Source organism: Bubalus bubalis, chromosome 23 (genome assembly GCF_019923935.1).
Source record: "Bubalus bubalis isolate 160015118507 breed Murrah chromosome 23, NDDB_SH_1, whole genome shotgun sequence".
NCBI lineage: Eukaryota > Metazoa > Chordata > Mammalia > Artiodactyla > Bovidae > Bubalus > Bubalus bubalis.
In genome coordinates, this window is record NC_059179.1 from 23,363,599 (window position 1) to 23,389,240 (window position 25,642).

Genomic DNA, 25,642 nt, shown 5'->3' on the forward strand with positions numbered 1-25,642 from the left:
TGCTTAAGAGGAATATATCTATAGCTCAGTTTGTGAATTTTTTTACCATTAGGTCTTTGGGGTTTCCGCCCCCAACTCAGTTTTTAAAACTGCGATAAAATTCACTTACCAGACGGTTCACTCACTTAAAGTATACAGTTTAGTGGTTTTGAATATATTCAAGAGTTATGTAACCATCACCATAAACTAATTTTAGAATTTTTTTTTAATCACCCTCAAAAGAAAGCCCACACCCATTAGCAGTGACTCTGTGTCTTTAGTCTCCCAGCTTGAGGCAATCACTGATTTGCTTTCTGTTCCTGTAGATTTGCCTATTCTTGATATTTTGCATAATATGAATATATATTATAAATTATTTGTTGTATCATATAAATGAATTCATACAACATATGGTCTTTCGTAACTTCCTTCTTTCACTTGGTTTAAGTGATACAGTGCTTACAGTGTTTCAGGCAGTTTTGAAATGTTTTATCCTCCTAACAACTCTGAAATAGTTACCGTTATCCTCATTTCATAGATGAGGAAGCCGAGGCATGGAGAGATCAAATATCTTGCCCGAAGTCACACTGCAGTGAAAAAAATGGGCTTTGGAGTCAGACCTCAAGTCTGAAGTCCATCACTTGCTTACTGTATGACTTATAGAATATTACCTAAATTCTCTCAAGTGTCTTTTTCTCATATATTAGTTAAACGAGGATAACAATGGCTGAGTCACAGGGTTGTTGGGGAATTAAATAATACAGCATCAGGAAAGTGCTTAGTGCAAGGCCTCCAACTTAATAGGTATTCAGTTAATTGTAGTGGTTATTTGTAGATAGAGCCAGGTAAAGGCCTGGCTTATTTGGCATGGTTGGCTCTGACTCCCCTAGCGTAGAGGCGTATCTGAGATGCCAACTTTCTTTTTTTAAAGATGTAATCCACATAGCATGAAATTTGCCCTTTTAGTATACAATTCAGTGCTTTTTAGTATATTCACAAGGTTGTACAATCATCACCATTATTTAATTCCAGAACATTCCCAGCACTCCAGAAAGAAACGCTATACCCATTAGCAGTCATTCCCCATTCTATCCTTCCCCAGCCCCTGGCAACCACTAATCGTTCTGTCTCTGTGAATTTGTCTATGCTGGACATTTCATATAAATGGAATCATATGATATGTGGTCTTTTGTATCTGGCTTCATTCACTTGGCCATAATGTTTCCAGGGTTCACTCATGTTGTAACAAATAATCAGTACAGCATTCCTTTTTATTGCCAAGTAATATTGCATTGTATGGATATTCTATGTTTTGTTTATCCATTTATATGTCAATGACATTTGGGTTGCTTCCACCTTTTGGTTGTTATGACTAATGCTACTGTGAACACTGCGCTTCCCTGGTGGCTCAGCTGGTAAAGAATCTGCCTGCAATCTGGGAGACCTGGGTTCGATCCCTGGGTTGGGAAGACCCCTTGGAGAAGGGAAAGGCTACCCACCTCAGAATTCTGGAGAATTCCATGGACTGTATAGTCCATGGGGTCTCAAAGAGTCAAACACGACTGAGCGACTTTCACTTCACTTCACTATGAACATTAGCGTACAAGTTTTTGTGTAAAAACAGTTTTCAGTTCTCTTGGGTATATACCTTGGAGAGGAACAATTGTATCATATGGTATATTTAAATTTTTGAAGAACTGCCACATTGTTTTTTCCAAAGCAACTCTGCTGTTTTATGAGTGTTCCAATTTCTCCACATCTTTGTCAACACTTGTTACTGTCCGTCTTTTATTTTGGGCATCCTAGAGAGTGTGAAATTGTATCTCATTGTAGTTTTGATTTGAATTTTCCTAGTAACTAATGGTGTTGAACACAAGATGCCAGCTTTTAGGTCAGCTTTTTCTGCCTGCCCACATCTTGTATTTATTCTTGGAAGTCTCTCCCAAGCTCCTGTTTGTCTTCTGCCTGGAATTCGCAGTCATTTTGGTCTCTCTGAGGCTGATTGGCACCTTCTTAGTCAGGTGCTTTGGGGGGGACCTTTGGGCAGGTTCCAGTGGTTGGGATTTGAGGCACATGTTTTTCCTGTTGGCAGCTTCGATGTGACTCTTGAGGCTGGCACAGCCATTGCCTGGGCTCCCCAAACTGCTGAGACAAAGCCAGCCTCTCCCTAGGGTGCCTTAATAGGCAGGATCAGATGTTCTTGATCTGGAAGCAATCCTGGGAGGCCATCTCATCCAGCTTTCTACAACAAGACAGTTAGAGTCCTTCACCCCTCCCTACCAGACTGGGGAGGGGAGGACCTGTAATGCCTTCCTTTAAGAATCTCTGTAGGAAGAAACTCCACTGGGCGCCTTTACCACCAGCCAGTGTTTTAGCAGCCTCTGTGTTAGTAAGATCCTTCTCTCTGACCCAGATCCCACCTTCTACAGCATGTGCCAGTTTCCTCTCATGCGTTCCTTTCTGAAGAGGATGTGCAAGACAGCCGCTCTCTGCTTTGGCTGGAGAAGCCCTCACGTGAGGAAATGCAGACCAAGCCAGGCCCCTCCAGGGGATGTTAAAGACTGAATGACCTTGTCATTCGGCTATTGCCCGGGCAATCTGCTTTGAAGAAGAGGCCTTCTGACAGGCCCCAGGTTGTGTGTTTATCCCGAGGCTAGGCCATTCCAAACTCATGTTTCAGAGTTTAGAGGTTGCGTCCAGCTAGCCTGGTGGGTGGTAATCAAATGCAGGTGGAGACCATCTGGCCCAGACTGTCCCTCCCAGCCAGTCAAGTGAGGGCCGGCCTGCCCACCACAGAGCTGGCCCAGAAAGCAGCCTGTGTGGAGGCAGATGGTGTACCCGTGCATTTATGCGCATACACACCCATGTGTGCGTGTGCGTGTGTGTGTGCGTGTGCATGTCCCTCCTTAGAGAGGCGGCACTGCTTGGGTGGATGTGACTCCTCTCTGTGCATCTGAGGGTTCTCCCCTTTGCACAGTCTGAGGAGCGTGTTTCTCTTAGTCTGTTTCTCAAGTTTTTGCGGTTAGAAATCATTTATTTTTCTTGGCCCAGGATGAAAGCCTGGGAGTAATGGTCTAATACATTTTACAAAGCAACCTCTAATTGGTGGCTGCTTAAAATCTTCCCTTTGCCCTAGTGACCCATCTCCCTTTGCAGGGTTTTGACTCCAAGTCAGTCTTTACCCCGAGTTTTCACACCCCCTCGCAAGCCTACAGCCTCAGCTTAACTCTTCCCTCAGCCTCTCTGCATAGAATTGCTCCCAGCCAGGACAATTCAGCAAGGAAAGAAAATAGCTTACACTGCATCCTGCCAAGCATCTTCTAGCCTGGTCTCCCAAATTCTAGATGTATATCCCCAAGTGGAATCTGCCTCCCCATTGATACTCAAAGAAAATGGTATTTAATTAAAGATCTAAATGTAAGACCAGAAACTATAAAACTCCCAGAGGAAAGCATAGACAAAACACTCTCTGACATAAATCACGGCAGGATCCTCTATGACCCACCTCCCAGAATAATGGAAATAAAAGCAAAAATAAACAAATGGGACCTAATTAAACTTAAAAGCTTTTGCACAATGAAGGAAACTATAAGCAAGGTAAAAGACAGCCTTCAGAATGGGAGAAAATAATAGCAAACGAAGCAACTTGACAAAGAATTAATCTCAAAAATATACAAGTAGCTCATGCAGCTCAATTCCAGAAAAATAAACGACCCAATCAAAAAATGGGCCAAAGAAATAAATAGACATTTCTCCAAAGAAGACATACAGATGGCTAACAAACACATGAAAACATGCTCAACATCACTCATTATCAGAGAAATGCAAATCCAAACCACAATGAGGTGCCATCTCACACCAGTCAGAATGGCTGCTATGAAAAAGTCTACAAACAATAAATGCTGGAGAGGATGTGGAGAAAAGGGAACCCTCTTACACTGTTGGTGGGAATGCAAACTAGTACAGTCACTATGGAGAACAGTGTGGAGATTCCTTAAAAAACTGGAAACAGAGCTGCCTTATGATCCAGCAATCCCACTGCTGGGCATACATACTGAGGAAACTAGAATTGAAAGAGACACACGTACCCCAATGTTCATCACAGCACTGTTTACAATAGCTAGGATATGGAAGCAACCTAGATGTCCATCGGCAGATGAATGGATAAGAAAGCTGTGGTACATATACACGATGGAGTATTACTCAGCCATTAAAAAGAATAAATTTGAATCAGTTCTAATGAGGTGGATGAAACTGGAGCCTATTATACAGAGTGAAGTAAGTCAGAAAGAAAAACACCAATACAGTATGTTAACGCATATATATGGAATTTAGAAAGATGGTAATGATGACCCTATATCCGAGACAGCAAAAGAGACACAGATGTATTCAAGAGTCTTTTGGACTCTATGGGAGAAGGTGAGGGTGGGATGATTTGAGAGAATAGCATTGAAACATGTATATTATCATATGTGAAAAAGATCGCCAGTCCAGGTTCAATGCATGAGACAGGGTGCCCAGGGCTGGTGCACTGGGATGACCCTGAGGGATGGGATAGGGAGGGAGGTGGGAGATGGGGTTCAGGATGGGGAACACATGTACACCCATGGCTGGTTCATGTCAATGTATGGCAAAAACCACTACAATATTGTAAAGTAATTAGCCTCCAATTAAAATAAATAAATAAATTAAAAAAAAAAGAAAATGGTATCTAAGTATTCTGTGGTATTATAAGGCTTCCTTTTCAGTCCTTTAGACTCTAAAATTTAGAGAAACTTTAAGTTTAGAGAACTTAACTTATCAGAGGTGATCTCACTGCAGCAGGTGCGGGTGGGCTGGACCCACCCATGTACACAAGCAGGGCTGGCCTTGGTGTCAGAGCTTCTGAGTCGCTGGAACCTCTTTATGTCTAGTCTCCTGGCCTGGCCCCTTGGAGGCGATGATGATGATGATGGAGGAACGATGTCACGTGGAATCCCAGGGTTGAGCACTGACCACCTCATTCTGGCCTTCAGCATGCTTCTCTCTGACCACCTGTTCTAGTAACTTGGCTCCAAGAAGGTGTTGGCTGTCACCTTATTTTATAGCTTGAATTTGTATGCTCAGGAGTTGACATGTGTATAATCATTGTGGCTCATGTTTGTACAGATATAATTACTGAAAATTATATCATGAACATATTTTAACTTTTAACCCTTTCCGGGCTGGCAGGCCTCCTATAGCTTTCAGCCACCCCTCCCTGGATGTTTCCCTCACCCCAGGAGGTGCCACCACCAACCAGCCTCCTTCTCTAATCTACATCATTTCCCTCTCTGGCAGAAGCCCATGGACTCCTCTGGAGATTTGGGCTCCTGAGCATTTCCAAGCAGGCACTGCTCACCTGCCTTATCTCCCTCTGATGTGTGTGACCATCATCACTCTGGGCCACTTGGGGCCAGGAAGGGAGGGCAAACTCGGCTCCCTCCAGGTGCCAGTGATTGGAGAGTGCACACGGGGTGCCAGCGTTCAGAAAGATCAGAGGCCCTCCCAGTATTTGGAGTCTACTTTGAGACCCGTCCTCAAATGCTGAGTTTGGAGGCCAGCCAGCTCAACCCAAGGATTGTCCCCTCGTGGGGCAAAGTGGAGGTGGGAGTGGAGAAAGGTCTCATCCTCCTAGGGCGTACAGTAGGACGTATATTCTTAGCAAACCAAGTAGGTGCTTATTAATAGCTTGTAGGAATAAAGAATGTGGATAAGGACAATTTTCAGTATTGGAGCCTCAGTCATACAGAAAGGAATATTTCAGAGCCACAAAATTTGGAACTCGTAATTCAGAGTACCAGCAGGCGAATTCAATTGGCCAGGCTGAGGTCATACACATGTATGGAAGCTGGAGGACAAGGCTAGAGTTCTGGTTCCTTACCCCCTTTCAGGGTCCTCCCTCCCCTCAAGGCTTATTCCCTGAGATTCTTCCAACTAGGGGGTTTGGATGCTGAGGCCACCAAGAAAGGAGAACTTTAATTAGGCAACAAAACAGTGTTTTCCCTAAGGTAGTTAAACTAAAAACATTTGCTTTTTATTCCTTCCAGATTCACAGGAACAGATGGACCTAGTGGTTTTGGCTTTGAGTTGACATTTCGTCTGAAAAGAGAAACAGGGGAGTCTGCGCCCCCAACATGGCCAGCAGAGCTAATGCAGGGCTTGGCCAGATATGTGTTCCAGTCAGGTAAGAGCCCCAGAAGCTGGCGGGTGTGGGTGTCCTTTCACCATGAGCCTGCTAGGGTTGGGACCTACAGGTATATTTTGATGTCTGTGGAGGGAGCTTTCCTGGGAGTGCTGTGTACCCCATTTGCACCATGAAGGTGATTTGTTTCCTGGCGTTTCCCAGGTGGAAAGCTGTCTGGGCCATGGGAAGGAAGGTCATGTCATATGACCTCTAGCAGTGGGAGTCGCTAACACACAGAACCTTGGTCGCAGTCTGCTAGCCTTGCGTCTCATTCCCAGAGAGCCAAAGGCCAGCCCTGCGTGGAGCTGACCAGTGCTTTTCCTGTTTGCCCCCTTTCCCACAGTTAGCACAGTCCTTCATCCCTGATGCTGGAGGCCTAGCCATCTCCATTTCTGGGGCCAAACACACACATGTTAATCTTGGCTAAGGGTTAGCAGTAGAGCATAGGCCAGAGAGAAAGAATGAATTGCCATGAGCTTGCTCCCTCACAATATGAACCAGAAGCTGGAATCAGGCAGGACCTTGACGGTCAGATATATTGTTTGATTCAGATGATTCAGGTGCCCTCTAGGGGATGGTCCAATGCCCCCGGTGCCCCTCTGGAGACCTAATATGGAACCTGAAGAGGGGGCTTTGTGCTAGGAGCCTCGGTCACATGCTCTTGACTTAGCTTGCCAATAGTCCTCCAGTGGGATGATATGTTGGAGTGGAAGTCAGTATTTTTTATGGATGGTTTCATATCATCTGAGTGTTTCTGAGTGGTTAATTAATTGCTCAGAAACTTTCCCAAATGACTTCACATTTTGCTTCTTTGGTTTGGTAAGTAGCCTTGAAGTGAAAGCCAGCATGGTTTTATCCAATTCCTGCTCTTTGACCAGCAGAGCAGACCAACATCCAAGCCAGGATGTCTCAAAGTATGGTCCTTGCACCCATGCATCGGAATCATCTGAAGAGCTTGTTTCAAGCACACAGCCCTGGGCCCCAGAGGAGATCTCTGACTCAGAACCTTAGGGGGCTGATGTTCCCAAAAGTTCTGATAGAAGTTAAATTTGGAAAACCATAGACTTGGCAGCTTCTCTAAGTATAGTCACTTTCTTCCCCCTAGCCTTGAGCAGGCTCTAAATTGGGGGTGCAGTTGACCATCTATGTTGAAGGCCTCTGCCCTCGTTCCAGACCCCTGGCTGTCAGTTGTTGGCTGGATGGCCATCATGTAATGGGACTGATCCTTAATTACCATCTACCATTGTGTGGCCTATGGGATAGTTTCCCTTTGGAGGCTAGAGTGGGTCTTCTCTAAACAAGAGTTCCCAAACCTGGCTGCTCATGAGATTCTCTGGGATCTCAACATACTTGAGTCCCAAATGCCCCTTTGGGTTCTGATTCAGTTGGTTGGAGGTGCGACTGGAGCATCTGTTTCTTAAGCAGCTTCCTGGGGATTCTACTGCAGTAGTCTGGGATGTCATTTGGACTTTAAAGGACTGTTGACAGGAAGAAATGTCATTCACTGGGGCAGGAGAACCGGCTGTTGGAAGTGGACCCGTGTGGTTTGGTGCTGTCCTGGTGTCTTTTAACACTGTGCCAGGAGTCTACTGCCTGAACCCACGGTGTCCCCTTCTCTCCCTTCTTGGGATGCCTGAAACTGATGCTGATAGAGAACTGTCTTTGAGAAAATAGACATTTCTTCAGTCTCTCCCAACTGAGATATTTCAGCTCCTAGAAAATAGACATTTCCTGACATGGAATTTGATCCATTATGGGAAGGAGGGCTCTAAAGACTAGGCAGTCTCTTGCTTGTATAGACAGGTAGCTTCCTGCCCACTGCTTAAGCCAGTGCGTTTATACGTTTGTTTGCACTTAATGTACCTGCTCAGGTGGATCAAGATCAGAGAAATGTAAAACAGGTGTTATGAATCACTGTCAGGTGGAGTCAAGCAGATGAACTTCTGAAATAGTTCTGATGTTATAGTTCCGAAATAATAATGCAAGTGAGGGAGAAAATAGGATTTGATTTGCAAAGCTTCATTTCAACTACAGAGTAACCATCACAGTGACTGTTTTGCAACACTAATATAGTCATTGATTCAAGCTCATTTGTCAACAGATGCCAAAACCATTGGATTAAAAAAGATTGTTGGGGTACAAGATGTTCACAGGAACTCAAAGAATCCCTCCACAGATTACTTATTTGCTACAAAGAGGAAAATAATGCCTTTACAGTGGTTTGAGTGGCCATCACCTTAACCAAATGATCAAATGTAGCGATGCAAAATGGAACAAATGACCTTACATGATACACTGTGAAGTATGAAACATCACACATGTAGCACTTTTCCAAAAAATGTTTCACCTGAATTGAATCCTGGGTGTATAGTCAGGAAAGTCCAGATTGTAAGATATTTTATAAGACAACTGCCTCGACCCTTCAAAAATGTCAATGCTCTGAAAGGTAAAAGGTCTGGGACTCGCCTAGATCAAAGAAAACATGACGGTTTAAATGTACTTACAGTCCTCAAAAAGGTTATTTTTAGAGTGATTAGAAAAAATATAGACTGTGTATTAGATAATAGTACTGTGCAACTGTGAAATTCCTTGGGTGTGATATGGTATTATGTTCTGGTATTATATTATGATAGTGTCCCTGTTCCTAGGAGATAGGAGCTGAATTATTTATGATCAAAATAACATGATGTCTGCAGCTTAACTTTTGAATGATTTGGCAAAACAAAGTGGGCTGGAGGAGAGACAGAAGAGAAAGCAGATGTGGCAAAATGTTAATAACCAGTGAATCTTGGTGAAGAAGGTATGGAGGTGAAGGATATATTGTACTCTCCTTCTAACTTTCCTATGGGATTGAAAACTTTGAAAATAAAATGTCGTGGCTGTTTCTTGAGTGTGCGTTGACTGGTGTCGCTCCACAGCATGGTCTGACCCGACGGGCCCTTTCGTGGTGTCTGCAGTGGGACAGCTGTGGTTGGTGTCTGCAGGTCACTTCAGGCATTTCACAGCAGCGACAGGATGACTTCACTCTCCAAAGTATAATACCTGATTTTCTGATTTTCGTAATATGATGGTATTCTTGAATAATAGCTAAAACAAATCTACCTTAGATTTTTCTTGAAACATGGCAGGAAGTAGTAATTATCTAAATAATGGGGAAATGATGAAGAAAAGTATATGGCAACTGATGTAAGAGAGACCACGGCCATGAGCTGAAATCGTAAGGACAGAGCTAAAATTCATAGTGTGTTCTATGTGCCAGGCACTATTGTAAGTGCTCAGTCAATGTGCAGTAAAGCCCTGTGAGTTAGGCACTGTGTGATAGCAGCTTTTCAGCTGCAGAAAGTGAGACAACACAGAGAGGGGAAGTAGATTGTTCAGAATCACACACCTGGTAAAGTCCGAGGGACAATCTGAACCCAGGTGTTGTAGTTCTTACCGCCATTCTCTTAACCATGATTGCTTAGTTGACATTTGGGCTGCACATGTCTCAGGTCGGACAGTGAGATTTGAGAGTCGTCCACATAGATGATTGCACTTGTATGCGTAGTCTTTAAACTCCAGCATGCCTTGCTCGGGCATTCTAGAACATTTGGAAAATAGAGGAGGGCCAAAGCCATTTGTAATGTTATCCAAGTACTCTTAAACACATACTTTCATCTTTTAACTTTTTATTCATGAAAATATGTATATGAAAAGTGCAGCTTGCTGAGAATTCATACCCCACGTAACCAGCACCCAAACCAAGAAACTTCCCTTGTGCCTCCTCTCAGTCATCTTTTCTTTTCCTTTTTCTTTCCTTCTTTCTTCCTTTCTTCCCTTCCCTCCTTCCCTATCTCCCTCCTTTCCATCCTTCCTGTTTTACTGCATAGTACAGGCTCTCAGCTCCACATGCCTGAGCTTGTTGGTAAGTTAGGTAGGTAGCTATAGACGAGGTAGCCCCCATTTCTGCTTCTTTCCCTGGCACACTTTGCCACTGGCACATTTCGCCATCTGGCACATTACTACTAGATCAAGGGGGACAGCATAGTATGATGGTACAAGCATGGGCCCTGGGCCCAGACTGCCTGCCTTTTATTTCAGCTCTGCCAGTTATTGCCTCCTGACCTTGTGCAACATAACCCATTTGCTCCTCTATAAAGCAGAAATAATAGTAGTAACTATGCATGAAGTTATTGAGATGATGAAATGAGTTAATACCCTCAAAGCACTTAGAATAGTGCTTCTTTCTCTCTCTCCCTCTCTCTCTCTCTCTCTGTATGTGTGTATATATATATATATAAAACCTCCAATTATTATTATTCAGTCTTCAAAAACTTTATATGAATAAAGAAGGTGGGTACCTTGATCTTTTTTTTTTTTACAGTGTTAATAAAGACCCCATTTTACAGGAAAACCCTGGTTGTCCCATTGCCTGTTTCTGTATCAGATGCCTGCCTTGGCTGATATGGTAACAGTTTTGGTGCTGTTATCCTTCTCCCACACCGAAAATCAATAATAATGATACAAATAAAATCACCTCATTTTATATGTATCACATTGTAAAATGAAAAAGCAAATTCAGTTCAACTGTGGCTCCTTGATTTATGTAGTTGGCAGTGCCTGTAAAGTCTTAAGCAAATCAAATCCTATTCTAAATGCACTAGAGCCCATGTACTTTAGTAGAACCTTGTAAGTAAATCCTTCTTCATAAGGTGAAAAATCTTTTTATAGTTTCCTTGGAGCAGGGCACACTTTCCTGATGCTGCGGAGAACCTCCCTTGTGACGTGCAGGCATTGCTCTGCCCTGACTGGTTCCACTGTACAAGGATCACACATATGCTGTTACACAGAACATGTATTTTATGTCTGATGTGTACATAGATAGACCCACGCGTGTACCTAGCAGCATAGTTCTGTGTGATGGTCTTGCCTCACTTGGCTGTCCACCTTAAACTCAGTAACTTACATGAAGCACCCTGCCTATTTGCATGTGAGAACATGTTGAGCAGTATCTAGTAAGTAGAGTGCTTAGACCTGCTTTTCCAGGTCTGAACAGCATCCACAGCATTGCTATCCAGACTTGGAAACAGCATTAGGGCGGTGGGGAGGGCAAAGGAAAGAGACAAGACTCTAGGGGGTGTGATGGTGGTGCTCTCACCCTGCCTTGGGGCTGCATGGGGCAGTATCTGAAGCTTGCTCTGAAGAATGACTTAGATGGGTTCCATAACTTAGCCCCGACCTGCTAGAGGGCAGTCATCTTCTGGTTGGTTTGCTCAGAGATGGGAAGCTGAGCTGTAGAGAAAAGGAAGTAGAAATGTGAGCAGCCTGGGAAAGATGAGTATCCAGAGAAGGTGAAGAAGTCAAGGTGTGGGGTGGGGCAGGTCAGTGTTTATTTTAGTCTGGATGGTTCTAGTCATAAACAGATGACAGAAGCCCAACACTAACTACCTGAAATAAGAACAGACTTTATCGGCTCAGGTTACTGGGATGTCCAGGGCTTCAAGCATGGATTTACCTATATTTTCAAAAAGTGTCCTCAGGGCTCCTACTTGTGTGTTGGTTTTGTACTGTAGACTGACTCTGCCCACGTGCCAGGAAAGATGAGCACCACCAGCCAGAGTATCCTGTTCTCCCAGTTTGTACCCGGCAGGCAAAAGGCTTTTTTCTTCCAACATCTCTCCATCAGTCCTGGGGAAGGACTCAGATTAGTTCTGTCTAGGTAAATGGGTTCCCCCAGTTAAGGGTGGTCCAGATGGGAGCACCAGGATTTATGTTTAAAGTCTTTCCTGCTCCTCACTTCCAACTACATGGAGTGGGAGAGAAGTCCTCTAGAGCACAGGGCAGAAAGCACTGGAGAAAACATGCAGGTCTAGCCCTTGGCTGGCAAAGTCAGCTGTTCTCACAGGGCTTTAGGGGCATCTAGGACCTCAGACCTGGTGTGCAGTTAATGGAAGTTAGGTCATTAGAGGATGCAGGTGGAGCGGGCACCTTTTGTTCTTGTATCTGTTGGGATGGTTTTGACAACAAGTAATAGAACACCATGATTAAATGGCCTAACAATAGTGCTGTTATCTTACATAGTAAGTCATCTGGAGGTGGGGAGTTCCAGGGTTGGTTATCATCTGTTCAGCAATGCTGTTAAGGACCTGAGTTCTTTCTAACTTCCTGCTCTGTCTTCTCCAGTGCTTTGGATTGTCTTTTTAAACTGGGGTTCCCTGATGTTCTAGAGAGAGCTGCTGGAATCCCTACCATCCTGAAATCACACTTGACAGAGTCTACCAGCAGCAAAAAAGACACTTCTGTCCTGTGTCTCTTTTCAAGACCAATCAAAACCTTCACAGAACTGCCCTCATTGCATCTCATTGGCTAGAGTGAGTGAAAGTCGCTCAGTCATGTCCAACTCTTTGCAACCCCTATACAGTCCATGGAGTCCTCTAGGCCACAATACTGGAGTGGGTAGCCTTTCCTTTCTCCAGGGGATCTTCCCAACCCAGGGATCAAACCCAGGTCTCCTGCATTGCAGGTGGATTCTTTACCAGCTGAGCCACAAGGGAAGCCCAAGAATAGTGGAGTGGGTAGCCTATCCCTTCTCCAGCAGATCTTCCTGACCCAGGAATTGAACCTTGGTCTCCTGCATTGCAGGTGGATTCTTTACCAACTGAGCTATCAGGCAAGCCCCTCATTGGCTACAGTTGTCAGGAAAGTGAGACAACCCTGTTGACTTACTGATCAATATCCACCTTCTAGGGCTGGGCCAGGGGATGCACCCTGGTTCCCTGAAAGTCATGGCCAAGGAAAGGTGGAGGAGGAAAATTGGGGTTCTCTTAGTAAGAAGATGAGTGGCCAGCAGATGGGCAAAAGAGTTTTCTGTCCCCGTACCCAAGTGGTACCTGGGGTCAGAGGATCCTTGTATATTGATCAGGATGCCAGGCCAGTATAAAAGTGTCATGTGGAAAGAGAATGTGACCGGGTGGCTGCTGCTGTTTCACCTGCTACACAGATTTAGAACAAAATCCAGTCACCATCATGAACCAGAAAGTTCTGCAGTAACTTCACCAGTAGGCACTTCAACTTCTTTCCCTCTTACTTTACAGCCAGTTTCTCTTACTTCCCCATTCCCTTTTATTTTTGTGATCAGCTCATTCTTTCTTCTCAGATTGCCAGTGATTGCTCCCCTGCCCCCCACCCCCACCACCACCCTCTGGGTTTCATTAGAAAGAAACCATTCCCCAACTCAGCGGGGCTTGATTTCTGTGCTGCGCTTTAGAATTCTGCTGGAGAGGCTGTCTGTTCTCAGTTCTGCCATTGGTAGACCTTAACCACAAATTCCAAGGCAATTTCACTTGAGTTTTAGGAGAAACGTGGCCCTCCAACCTTATAACTGACACTGGAAATTCAAATGCCTTTGCTTGCTGCTGTTTAATGGCAACCTCATGACATGGGCTAAGTCGGCTCACTTTGTGATTCAGGCCCAAGCAGGGAGATGGGGGTGGGGGTGGGTGGCATCGACTGAGCATCCTGAGTTCTGTAGTATGGACAGACTAATGCCAACAAGAGATTTTTTTTTTACTTTACATCTTTTTTTCCTTTTCCCATTTATTAAAAAATACTTGCTCATTATAAACCTGAAACATAGAATTATGTGACAGAGTGAAGTCCTTTGTAATTCATTCCCGCACTGAGAAAACATAGGTGTTCTATTTTTTAATTTTCTTTTTTTCTGTGATAATTTCTTTTTAAAAAAAATTTTTGAATTGGAGGAAAATTGCTTTACAATGTTGTGTTGGTTTATGTCATACAACAATGCAGATCAGCTGTAATTATATTAATACATATATCACCTCTGATTTTCTTTTCAATGCATGTATCTAGAAAGAATTGTCATTATGTTATAAAAATAGACCATGTTTTTCAACTTGCTTTCTTTTTTAACTTCATATCTTTTGGATATCTTTCCATGTCAGTATATTTTTTCTAACTGTATACTTTTTTAAATTATCTAGATACACTGTACTTTAACCATTTTCCCAGTGTTGAACATTTGGGTGATTTCTAGTTTTTCCCTACCACAAACTTGCAGTGTGCATCCTTGTCTATTTGTGTCTTTGTACTCTTGCCTAAGTATTTCTGTGGGATAAATTCCTAGAAGTTGGATTGCTAGGTTAAGGGAAATGAACATTTTATATGGTAACAGCCATTGCAGATGAATGATTATATTATTTAAGAATACTCCTGTGATCATCCATAAATGTTATAATTGTTTTCAACAAACAACAGAATGATTGTTACATAAAATTACTTTCATAGCAACATAGTACTCTTCTGAGTCCTTGAGAACAGTCCCCTTCCTTAGGTTACTTGGCCTGAGGAGGCTTGTTAATACATGTTGAACGGCATGTGTTTGGGGTTAGGAACCGTGCAAGCTCTTATGTGGTCCTTATACAGTTTAGATTTAGCCTGGGAACCCATCCATCATGCTTCCTGTCTCTGAAGCTGGAAGTGGTGAGGGACACTGCCTGCTGCCTGAAGTTAGAGACTTTTCCAGGTGTTGACAATGGGTCAAGTTTGATTAAAGAATCCCAGTGAATTATGGAATTTTCTCAAGTTTTGCTTCCTCCTACCTTCCCTAAAGTTAAAAATACTCATGCAGTTAAAGTCTTTTCCTGTTGGGATCTTTTTTTTCCCCCCTAATAGTTAAAAGTAAGTAAATAAAACAATAACTATTGAGCACCAAGCTATCCTAGGCACTTGCATTCTCTTATTTAAGCTCTGCAGTAGGTGGCTTAATGAGGAAGATGCTGATATTGCCACTTTTCACATAAGGAAATGGGCTCAGAAGGGAGGTGGGCCTTGGAGAATTTCCTGCAGCTTGTGAGTGGCAGGAGCTAGTCTCCAGTGCCACCCTTACCAGCACTGGTTTGCATTCTCTGGCCTCTGAGCCTCCAAGGATCCATTTTAAATGACTAGAGGCCTTGGGAGAAAGGAACACTTTTTCTTTGGTTGTGTTTTTTATTGAAGTACCTGCTCCATGCCAAGGATGCTGTCAGATGCTGGGTAAGCTGCGTGGAACAGACAGATAGGATCCCTTCCCTCAGGCAGTGGAGAGAGACACCGAAAACACAGGCCAGTAAATACTGGATTCTATAAGATGGCAGAACAGGAAAGCTCAGGTGCCCCAGGAGAATAAGGTGGCGGGCTCCCTTCAGGTTGTGGAGTCAGGCAAGGACAGAACTGAAGGCAAAGAATGAGGAGAAGAAGTTTTTTGGCAGAGGGACCTGCATGTGTAGGCCCTGGAGGAGAGAAAGAGGTTGAGGAATATGAGGAACTGAAGGGAGGGAGAGGAAGGGGCTCAGGAAAAGCTGGAGGCTTGGCAGGCTTGGAAAAGTGCTGGGTTTTGTACTTGCACTTGGACTCAAAGTCGCGATCAAGAGTCTGGTTTTGATTCTAAGGGCAGTGGAGAGCTACAAAAGCATTTCGAGGAAGAAGGGGAAATGACCGGTTTGGGGAGTGAAAACACTTTTTAAAAAAGGAATTAAGATGCGTTTGAAACTGAGGTGTTCTGAGGTGTCCTGCCTGCATTATTAGAATGGCTCTTCCCTAGGAGGTGCTGGGGCCACTGCCGTCCTTGGAGCACAGCATCAGAGTCATGGCTGCTTCTCAGCCCAGCCTTTCTAACCCTTGGGACCTTCCTGCAGTCCAATCCTGCTGCCAGCCAGCCTCTGCTAAGGCTCTTCAGCCTTGGGAGGGGAACCCCTCCTCTCTCTGGGGATTGTTAGCAGCTTCGGCATCCTGTGCCCGGCAGCACACCACAGGGCTTTCTTTCCAGATCCGAGAAGTGGACCGGGTTTTGCTTCCGCATCCCTGCTCTGCAGTTGAGTGAAAGAAGTCAGGAAGATTGAGTGAGGCGCTTAGAGCATGTCCCCAGGTGTGAGATGTTGCTAGGCTGCAGTTCAGTTTCTCATCAGCCGCTTACCTGGCTGGCTTCTCTCTAAATATCCCAAGTGTATTCGATCTTAATATCTTTGCCTCAAGTAAAGTTTTCTGAAAGGAGATGCTCCATCATTACCAATGAGAGCTGTCGAGTTCTCGCGTTTCCTGGTTCCATTGCCCTAGTAAGTTAACTGAAGCCAAATGGAGCTGCCTGGTTATATTAATATCATTTTTCTTCCTCATACTCTTTTTGATTTTCCTGACGATTTCTTTTCCTCAGCCTGATTTATCCTCTTTTCTGGTTGCTATGGATCTGTAAAATATTTTCCCTTTCATCTGTTAGTAATACTGACCAACTATAAGGCAAAATAATTCCTGATTTCTCTGAACTTTTCCAAGATCTTAAGATTGGTGATTGAAAGATTGTGTTTCTACTCCACTGAAATAAAACAGTCAACTCCTCAGAAATGATCTTATGGCCTAAAATTTAAGTGGTTTGCATGTAAATTGTAATTTATTCAGTATTTAAATTTAAGTGTTTTTAGGGGAGACTTAAATCCTAGAAACAAAAGTTGGCAACATATGTCCTTTACATGGAATCCTGATGGACATCTGACTTTGTACATAAAATGTAACTGGAACACAGACATGCCTATTACATATTATCTACGGCTTCTTTTGTGCTGCAGCAGAACTGAGTAGCTGTGACAGGGACTGTATGGCCCTCAAAGCCAAAAATATTTGATATCTGGCCTTTCACTGAAAAAGTCTGCCAACCTTTGTCTGAGAGTGTTTTCCACTGCTGAATAACCACCCAAGTCGAGTGGTGGCCATCTTTACATCTCTGTGATAGATTCAGAGGTCCTGGGAAACACCTTGCCTTAGCTGGGGCCCGTGCCTTTGCCCAACACAGAGGGATCACAGTACCAAGAGGTTTGTTGGGGGAGGAGGAATTTGACGCAAACTCCTTTCTCTTCTGTGGGTCGTATCTTACTCGAACTGCGTGAAATGAGCTTCTTTTCAGAAAGGAATTCTTTGATACGAGCATTAAGCTAGGCTATTCACCCTGAGATTAGCGCTCTCTTCTGTAGCCCCCCATGGAGTCTTAATTGGTTGGCTCTTCCAGCAGAATGTGGTTCCTTTGTCTCTAGCACCTGCATTTCAGGAGTGCTCCCTGAAGGGGGCAGTGAAGGCCTCTGGCAAGTAGAACAGAGCAGCTGGTACATTCGGAGCAGACCCAACACCTCAACAGTAGATAGAGCCCTTTGCTAACTTGAAATGGCTCGTCACTGAGTGTTCAGTGAAAGGACTGGAGGAGAGCACGGGTAGGGGCAGGAGCGCAAGAAGCAGGCTGCTGGTTTGGCGATGTGGGACCTGTGACACCTGGGGTCAAAACTGAGCATCGCTGAGACTTGGTTACTTAATCTGTGAAATGGGATAATCAGGATATCTATAATATGGGCTTCCGTGGTAGCTCAGTTGGTGAAGAATCCGCCTGCAACACAGGAGACCCTGGTTCAATTCCTGCATTGGGAATATCTGCTGGAGAAGGGATAGGCTACCTACTCCAGTATTCTTGGGCTTCTGCAGTGGCTCAGCTGGTAAAGAATCTATCTGCAATGTGGGACACCTGGGTTCGATCCCTGGGTTGGGAAGATCCCTTGGAGAAGGGAAACGCTAGCCTCTCCGATATTCTGGCCTGGACAATTCCATGGACTGTATAGTCCATGGGGTCGCAAAGAATCAGACACTTGAGCGACTGTCACTTTATAATATAGTCAGTGTCCCTAGTACAGCACATGGAAGCAATTGATATTATTTATGTGGTCATTTAAGAACCATATTGCAAAAAAAAAAGAAAAAGCATATTGGAGGGGGGGAAAGGTAATAAGCTTAAAAGAACAAAAATGGTGTACCTTACAACTCTACAGAGTTGGGTCCTAATCTTATGAATATGTACACATCTACAAAAATGCCTGGAAGAGATGCATGAAGATACTCACGGAGGCCATCCCAAGGTGATAGGGTTATGAGTTATTGAGATTTTCCTTTTGGTACCTTCCACTGTGATAGAATTTTTTGCAAAGAGCATGGATTTTATTATCAGAATAGAAAAACCAAAAGGACACCTATGACTAAGTTTTTCAAAGAACTTCCCAGGGGACAGGATGGTGAGCCCCGAGAAGCAGCCCCAGGCCAGTGCTGCAGGACCAGTCACCACCTCGGGGTGTGCCCCCTGCTATGCTTACTGGAACAGCTTTGAATGCCACGCAAGGATGGGCCAGTGCAAGGGGTTCTGCTTTCTTGTCCAGTCTCGTCACAGCTCTTTCAGTGCGAAAAAGTGACTTGTAAGCCAGATTTAGTTCTGCTCTGGCCTCTCTAGCATTGGGTCTCCGCAGCCAGGCCTGTCTTCTTGCTTTTCAGAGCAGACATGGTGACAGGCTTGTTGTTTGGTTTCTCTCCAGGACTCAGAGGCCAGGCAACTAGCCTGCTCTTCCCCATGGAGCTCTGATGAGGTTCCAGCAGCATTTCTGACCCCTTACAGAGCCCTTCTCCAGGAATATGACAGTTGAAACTAGAACCAGAGGATGAAAAGAGAAAGGAGCTGGAATACTTTTCAAGAGGGGCTGCAGCAGGCCCAGGCCATACTGGGTGGTTGTACCACACTGTCACGGGGCCTCCAAAGTAGCCGCTGGGTAGCCATCCACGGCCTTGTCTGGCTTGGCCCAGTGGAAGCTGAAGCCTTGGGCACTGCACTGGCATGGAGTGTGTGTCTATGGGACAGGCTGCAGCCCTGTCTGTGCTTTCCTGAGCCCTGGGCCCAGCTCTAACAGTCCCTCTTGGATTTGAAAATTTAGGAAGAATAGGACACTTATTGACTTCCTGGGCCAACTGGGCATCTCTGGGTCCCCACCTGGACTGGCCAGCCTGGTGACCTGACCTTGAGAAGCCTTTGTCCTATGCCTCTGTGTACTGGGCCACTTAGATCACATGTACGTTGTGATCCATCTTGGCTGATGCACTTTTATTCCGCCAAACAAAAATAACTATGTGACTAGATGTGTGGGTTTTTTCACACCGAGTAATTCTCCAGTTTTCTGCAGACATCAATTAGGTGTCCTGCAATTCTGTTCAGTTCTGACATTTAAAACATTTTTTTTAAAGATCTGATTGGTTTTATTCAACATTTCATGAATTTGGGAGCATCCCCCCGGTAAATAGAGGTGTGCTCCCAGTTCTGACACTGTTTACCTGGAATTAGCATCAAGTCCCACAAGTAAGGGTGCAGTCCCAGAAGATTGCTCCCACTTCAGACATCAGCTCCAGGTTGTCAACTGTCCTTCTGACCAACCATCTATAAACTGGGGTTCCCATGACCCCCTCTTAGGGTTTGATAACTTGCTAGAACAGCTCACAGAATTCAGATTACTGATTCATCATTACAGGATACAACTTAGTTGCAGCATTATTTATAATAGCCAAGACATGGAAGCAACCTAAGGGTCCATCACCAGATGAATGGATGAAGAAGGTGTGACATGCATATATATATATATGTACACACACAGTGGAATATTATTATTCACCCATAAAAAATGAAGACATTCTACTATTTGCAGTAACATGGGTGAACCTTGAAGATACTATGGTAAGTGAAATAAATCAGATAGAGAAAAAGCCACTACTCATATATCTCACTTTTATGTGAAACTGACCCCTTCTCCTCCCAAAAAACACTCATAGAGAATAGATTGATAGTTGCCAGAAGCAGGGGAGTGGAGAGTGGGGGAAATGGATGTAGGCGGTCAAAAGGTACAAGCTTCCAACTATAAAATAAATGTCAAGGGGGTATAATTTACAACATGGTTAACATAGTTAATAATACTGTAGTGTATATTTGAAAATTGTTGAGAGTATATCTTAAAAGTTCTCATCACAAGAAGACTAATTACTATGTTTGGTGAGGAATGTTAAGTTAACTAGACTTTTGGTGATCCTTTTGTAATATATACACATATTGAACCATTATGTTTTATACCTGAACCGAATACAATGTTATATGTCAATTACATCTCAATAAAAAGAAAGGAAAAAGGCTACTACTCAGCAACAACCAGGTGGGAGAGATGCAGGGGTCGTGGCTTGCAGGAAAGGGTGCAGAACTTCCCTACCTTCTTCAGGTGTGCCATGCTCCCAGCACATGGTCACCCACCCAGAAGGTCTCTGAATCTCATACTTTAGGGATCTTTATCAAGGCTTTATCACATAGACAAGACCATTTATTAACTCAGTCTCCAGAGCCTCTCCCCTCCCTGGAGGAGAGCGGGTGGGGACGAGGCTGAACATTCCAAGCTTCTAACCATGGCTCAGTCCTTTTAGAGACCAGCCCCCACCCTGCAGCCATCCTGGAGCTCAGCAAGAGTCACCGCGTTAGCATGCTTCTAGCACCTTTATCACTTAAGAAATGACAAAGGTTTTAAGAGTTCGAAATAAGAGCCAGGGAGAAAAACCAAAATATATGTTTCTTATATTGCAACATCACAAATAGTAAGATAACAGACCCTGCCGGTATAAACAGACCCTTCTTGATGAACTTTCAGTTTCCAGCTTTCCCTCACTTTAGACAATACTCTAAGGAACATTTTTATGTATATCTTGGCGACTGTGTTCAATTATTTCAGAATAAATTTCTTTTTTTGGCATAGGTAAGTGTTTGTTTGTTTGTTTGTTTTTCTGGCTAATGTACGTATTTCTCTGGTGTTTGCCATGGAAAAGACCCAGCTAATCTTTAGGCTACAAGGAAATCATTCAATCATATGGAACTCACTTAAGTGTTCTCTGGGTTTTTTAAACCTTGCATTTTTAGCTTCTGTGGTGACTCTGACCTCACCTCCTTCTCTGTGGGTCGTTCCTTATACATGCTTCTAGAGGCAAGACAGCGGAGAAGGCAATGGCACCCCACTCCAGTCAGTACTCTTGCCTGGAAAATCCCATGGATGGAGGAGCCTGGTGGGCTGCAGTCCATGGGATCGCAAAGAGTCAGACACGACTGAACGACTTCACTTTCACTTTTCACTTTCATGCATTGGAGAAGGAAATGGCAACCCACTCCAGTGTTCTTGCCTGGAGAATCCCAGGGACGGGGGAGCCTGGTGGGCTGCCGTCTATGGGGTCGCACAGAGTCGGACATGACTGAAGAGACTTAGCAGCAGTAGCAACAGCAGAGGCAGGACAGAGGAGTGTATCAGATCCAACATCAGCAGCAGAGATTTTTTTTTGAACAAGTGAGATGAGAAGATAAAATAAGGGGGCCCTTTCAGAGTTGGTAAAATGGCTGCTTTTACTGGAACTCATGTGTAGTCTGGTTTTGCCTGTGCTTCCCACTACTTGGAACTGGTTCTGCCAAACACCAAAGTTCTCCAGAGGGGCTTTTTGGGAATTTCAGAGTTCCTTCAAGTCCTGTCCTGGAGGAATTTGGACTTGTGCTCTGGAAAGGATAACGTCAGTAGTAGAAGCTGTTGACACATTTGGATGTTGATTCTTGATACTGATGAACTTGATTATTTCCTGCTGGTCTTGGAGGGCCTCCTGGGGAGGTAAGGGGTCCTGGGGTCACAAAAGCTGGTAGTGGATACAGTGGAGTGTTCATCCATGTGAACTCTGGCTGGAGGCAGACATCTTGGGTCCTTGGCACCCTGAAGAAATTTCTAGAGTGGAATTTCTGGGACACAGATCTGCACATTTTGTGGTTTGGTACGTGTGCACGGCTGTCCTCTGTGAAGATGATTCCATAAGGCTGGGTGGCCCCTGGCCATCACTACCTTGTGTTCTCTCATCTGTAGTTATGGTCAGTTGGCAGCCCAGGCACTGAGGAAGTAGCTTCCGAAGTCCCCAAAGTGAGTCACAGGAGTCTTCCCATTTTTGGTAACTTCAAGGCTGCCTTGATTCTAAGGTTAAAGAGTTCTGCGACACCTGGGCATGTAAGCTAAGCCAACTCCATGGCTCTCAGAAAGCCGAGCTAAATGTACTTCCAAGCTTACCCTCATAACTTAGTCCCTGTTCCACCACTTCAACCATGAAGAAATGTCCTGACAAGAAGTCTGGTCTAAGTACCAAGCTGTTACCACTCATAATTTGCAGCCTCTGCCAATAACCAGATCACACAAAATTGGTTATCCCCAACCTCCTTCCTGCATCTGAGGGGTAGGGAACTTTGGAAGTGCTTGGGCAGACACATGAATAGCTGGAGGTCTGGTCTTTATACCTGTACCCAGAACTAAGTTTCTGTTTCATGTTCCATCTCCAACACAGTAGAACTTCCTGGGTGCCACATGCTTCGGGGACATTGACAACTCGGTGTATCCAGAGTAGTGGTTCTCAGACTGACAGAAGTTCTCTAAAATGTGGTTTGTGAGGAATGGCTTTAAAAGTGAGGAAACTGGAAACATTTTACTTTGAAGAAGAGAAGACTTTGGGATGAGGTGTGGAGAATGGTGAACTATGACCCACACAGGTGTTTTAAAAATATCTGAGGTCTTGCCATATGGAAGAGGGATTTGACTTTTCTTTGTTATCCAGAGAGGATTAGAAAGCTGTTGACTATTCTTTGAGATGTGGAAGCATTTTCTAAGGAGGCGGTAGACCTTCCATCTTTAAAGTTGTTCTAGTCAAGTCTGGGTTTAAGTAGAGAGGCTTTAAGTGCTTCATGTGGGGTTGGTTATCTGGGGGCTCAAACCACTAAACCCCAAGGCCACTTAAGACATACTTGTTTCCTTCTAATCCAGCTTCCAGCCGGTTCTGCTGTGCTCTGGTCTGGCTTCCTGCAAACAGCCTGCCTCCCCACTTCTTCATGCTTTCGTCCCAGGCCCTTCTTGATCTGACCCTGCTGGGCAGTCTCTGAGAACACCCATAAGTACTGTGGCTGTGTTTCTTGATATAAGCTAAGGAAGAGGAGGCTTCATTTCTTGAGGTGAAAATTAGAATCTTGGCTCCATGAGGAAGTTGTCTGCTCTGCCACAGTGGATGGACTCTGAGGGTCTCACCTCCCACTATGCCCTTCCACCTTCATTCTTTTTCTTGTCAACAGTGGCCGTGTTTTCCAGTGGTAGAATCTTTCAAATGTGTAGAAAGTGAAGGTGAAGTCACTCAGTCATGTCCGACCCTTTGTGACCCCATGGACTGTAGCCTATGAGGCTCTTCTGTCCATGGGTTTTTCCAGGCAAGAATACTGGAGTGGGTTGCCATTTCCTTCTCCAGGAGATCATCCCGACCCAGGGATTGAAGCCAGGTCTCCTGCATTGTAGGCAGACACTTTACCATCTGGGCCACCAGGGAAGATGGCTCAGATGTGTAACAGTTCAAATGTGTAAGAGTTCCTTAATTTGTACCATACTTTCATCTCAAGACAATTCTTACTTATGTTAATTCTTTTATTTGGTTGTAAAAACTACCCTGCAAGGTAGACCGTATCACATTTTGATTCATAAGGAAAGGGATGCAGAGAAGTTAAGTGACTTCTTTAAGGCTGCACAACAAAGGAAAATGTATCGGAAAATAAAGTATGATTACGCGGAGACTCCTCACTTGATGCCCTGTTTTTGCCTTGGACACGAGGGTAAACAAAATACGTTTGGGCCAACTCTTTGTCTCCATGATTCGGTAGAGGAAAACTGATGAATGCCGAGTGTTGCTTGAACCTTATGCTGTGGTGGCTGGTGACAGAGCCAAGAGAAGTCAGTGTTTTATTAATTTATCTCTTTTTGGGTTGCTGGAGATGAGGCCCACCGGAAAGCTCTCTGGCTTAAAAGTTGATGTTTCAAGCAAATGGCCCATAAATACATGAAAAGAAAGATGTTCACTTCATAATAAGAAAAACACAAATTAAAGTTAAACTACCCTGAGGTACCACTTCCCACTTGTCAGATTGGCAGAAATCCACATTTGATCACATAACCTGTTGCCAAATTGTGAGGAGGCAGGCACTTTCAGGCATTCATGGTGGGATGCAAAATGGTGCTCTCTCGGTGAAAGAGAACATATCACTGTCTAGCAAAATGCGTATCTACTTACCTTTGCTATAGCAGTTTCACTTCTAAGAATCCGAGACATAGATGCAAAAATAGGAAAAGATATTTACAAATGGCTACTAATTAAAGCTTTTTTTTTTACATGTTTGAAACATTACATATTTGTCATAACTAGTGCAGGCATCTTCTCACAGCAGTAGTGGGGGTCCATGGGAAGACAAGGAAATTTGTGCACGCTTTGTCATGCCTCTGCTTCCGTTTGCTGCTGTCCCCTGGGCCAGTGTAAGCCCCTGGCCAAGCCTAGGGTCAGAGAGTGAAGGGTCTACCAAGTTACAGATAAATTGCATATGTTAATTGGGACTACCAATGCAGTCAGTTTACCGTAGGGTAAAGTACAGGTACTTGTAATTCAAACAGCGTGGTTTATAGATTTATGATCTTGGTTATGTAAGGAGAATACACTGTGTCAGCAAGATGTCTCTTAAAATGTATAAATTCAACCGTTTCAGATATTTCAATATATATTAAGCAGTTATGTTTAAGAATATGTATGCTCATCATTCTATCTGTGCAATAAAAGATTTGGTGGTAATAAGGATAATACTCTTGAGGATAAGCAGTGGAACTGCTTCATGCAGAAGGCTGGGCAGTGGCCTCAGAGTTGTTACTCAGAATGGCAGGCAAATGTGTCAAAGCAAAGAAATTTCTTTTTCACATAGCCTAAAAAGTTGTTGAATATTCAGGGATATAGAATCAAATATATGGTAATGTTGTGACCAAAATAAAACTACAGATGCTGCAATCTTAAAAAAAAAAAAAAAAAAAAAGAAATGTGGAGAAAAATATGTATAGTAAGTTATTTATATAAGAAAACATGTTTTTCTTTATATGTTTTAAGTGGAAGGATAAACTGTATTATTTTTTAAATGATGATCTATGAAAAAAGGAACAGAATGTAGAGGAAGCCAGATTTCTCTAAATAGACTTTGTTTTTAGGTTTTTGACTTTGGAGTGATGTAAATTTTATTTAATTACAAAGCAAACAAAAAAGCCTATAATATTACCAAAATACTCCTTATAAGATAGAATGTGATTGATCTATATTTCACATTGTATAAATTTGGTAGTTTATAACCAGATGTATTTGATCCTCATTCAGTTCAGTTCAGTTGAGTCACTCAGTCGTGTCCTTTTTGTGACCCCATGGACTGCAGCATGCCAGGCTTCATGTCCATCACCAACTCCTGGAGCGTGCTCAAACTCGTGTCCATCGAGTTGGTGATGCCATCCAACCATCTCATCCTCTGTCGTCCCCTTTTCCTCCTGCCTTCAATCTTTCCCAGCATCAGGGTCTTTTCCAATGAGTCACTTCTTTGCATCAGGTGGCCCAAGTATTGGAGCTTCAGCTTCAACATCAGTTCTTCCAATGAATATTCAGGACTGATTTCCTTCAGGATTGACTGGTTTGATCTCCTTGCTGTTGGTCCTCATTATATTCTACAAAAGCATTGAGGAAATTTGA

The 25,642-nt window shown here is 43.8% G+C and overlaps 1 protein-coding gene across 5 annotated transcripts in view; it reads left to right on the forward strand.

Annotated features, from left to right (window-relative positions):
- SUFU (SUFU negative regulator of hedgehog signaling) overlaps window positions 1-25,642 on the forward strand; it is a 106,312-nt gene that overhangs the window by 26,727 nt on the left and 53,943 nt on the right. For all 5 annotated transcript variants that reach the window (XM_045164137.1, XM_045164139.1, XM_045164136.1 and 2 more), the window contains exon 3: window positions 6,048-6,184. In XM_045164137.1, coding sequence (XP_045020072.1) covers window positions 6,048-6,184 — 137 coding nt within the window. The remainder of the gene's footprint in view (window positions 1-6,047; window positions 6,185-25,642) is intronic.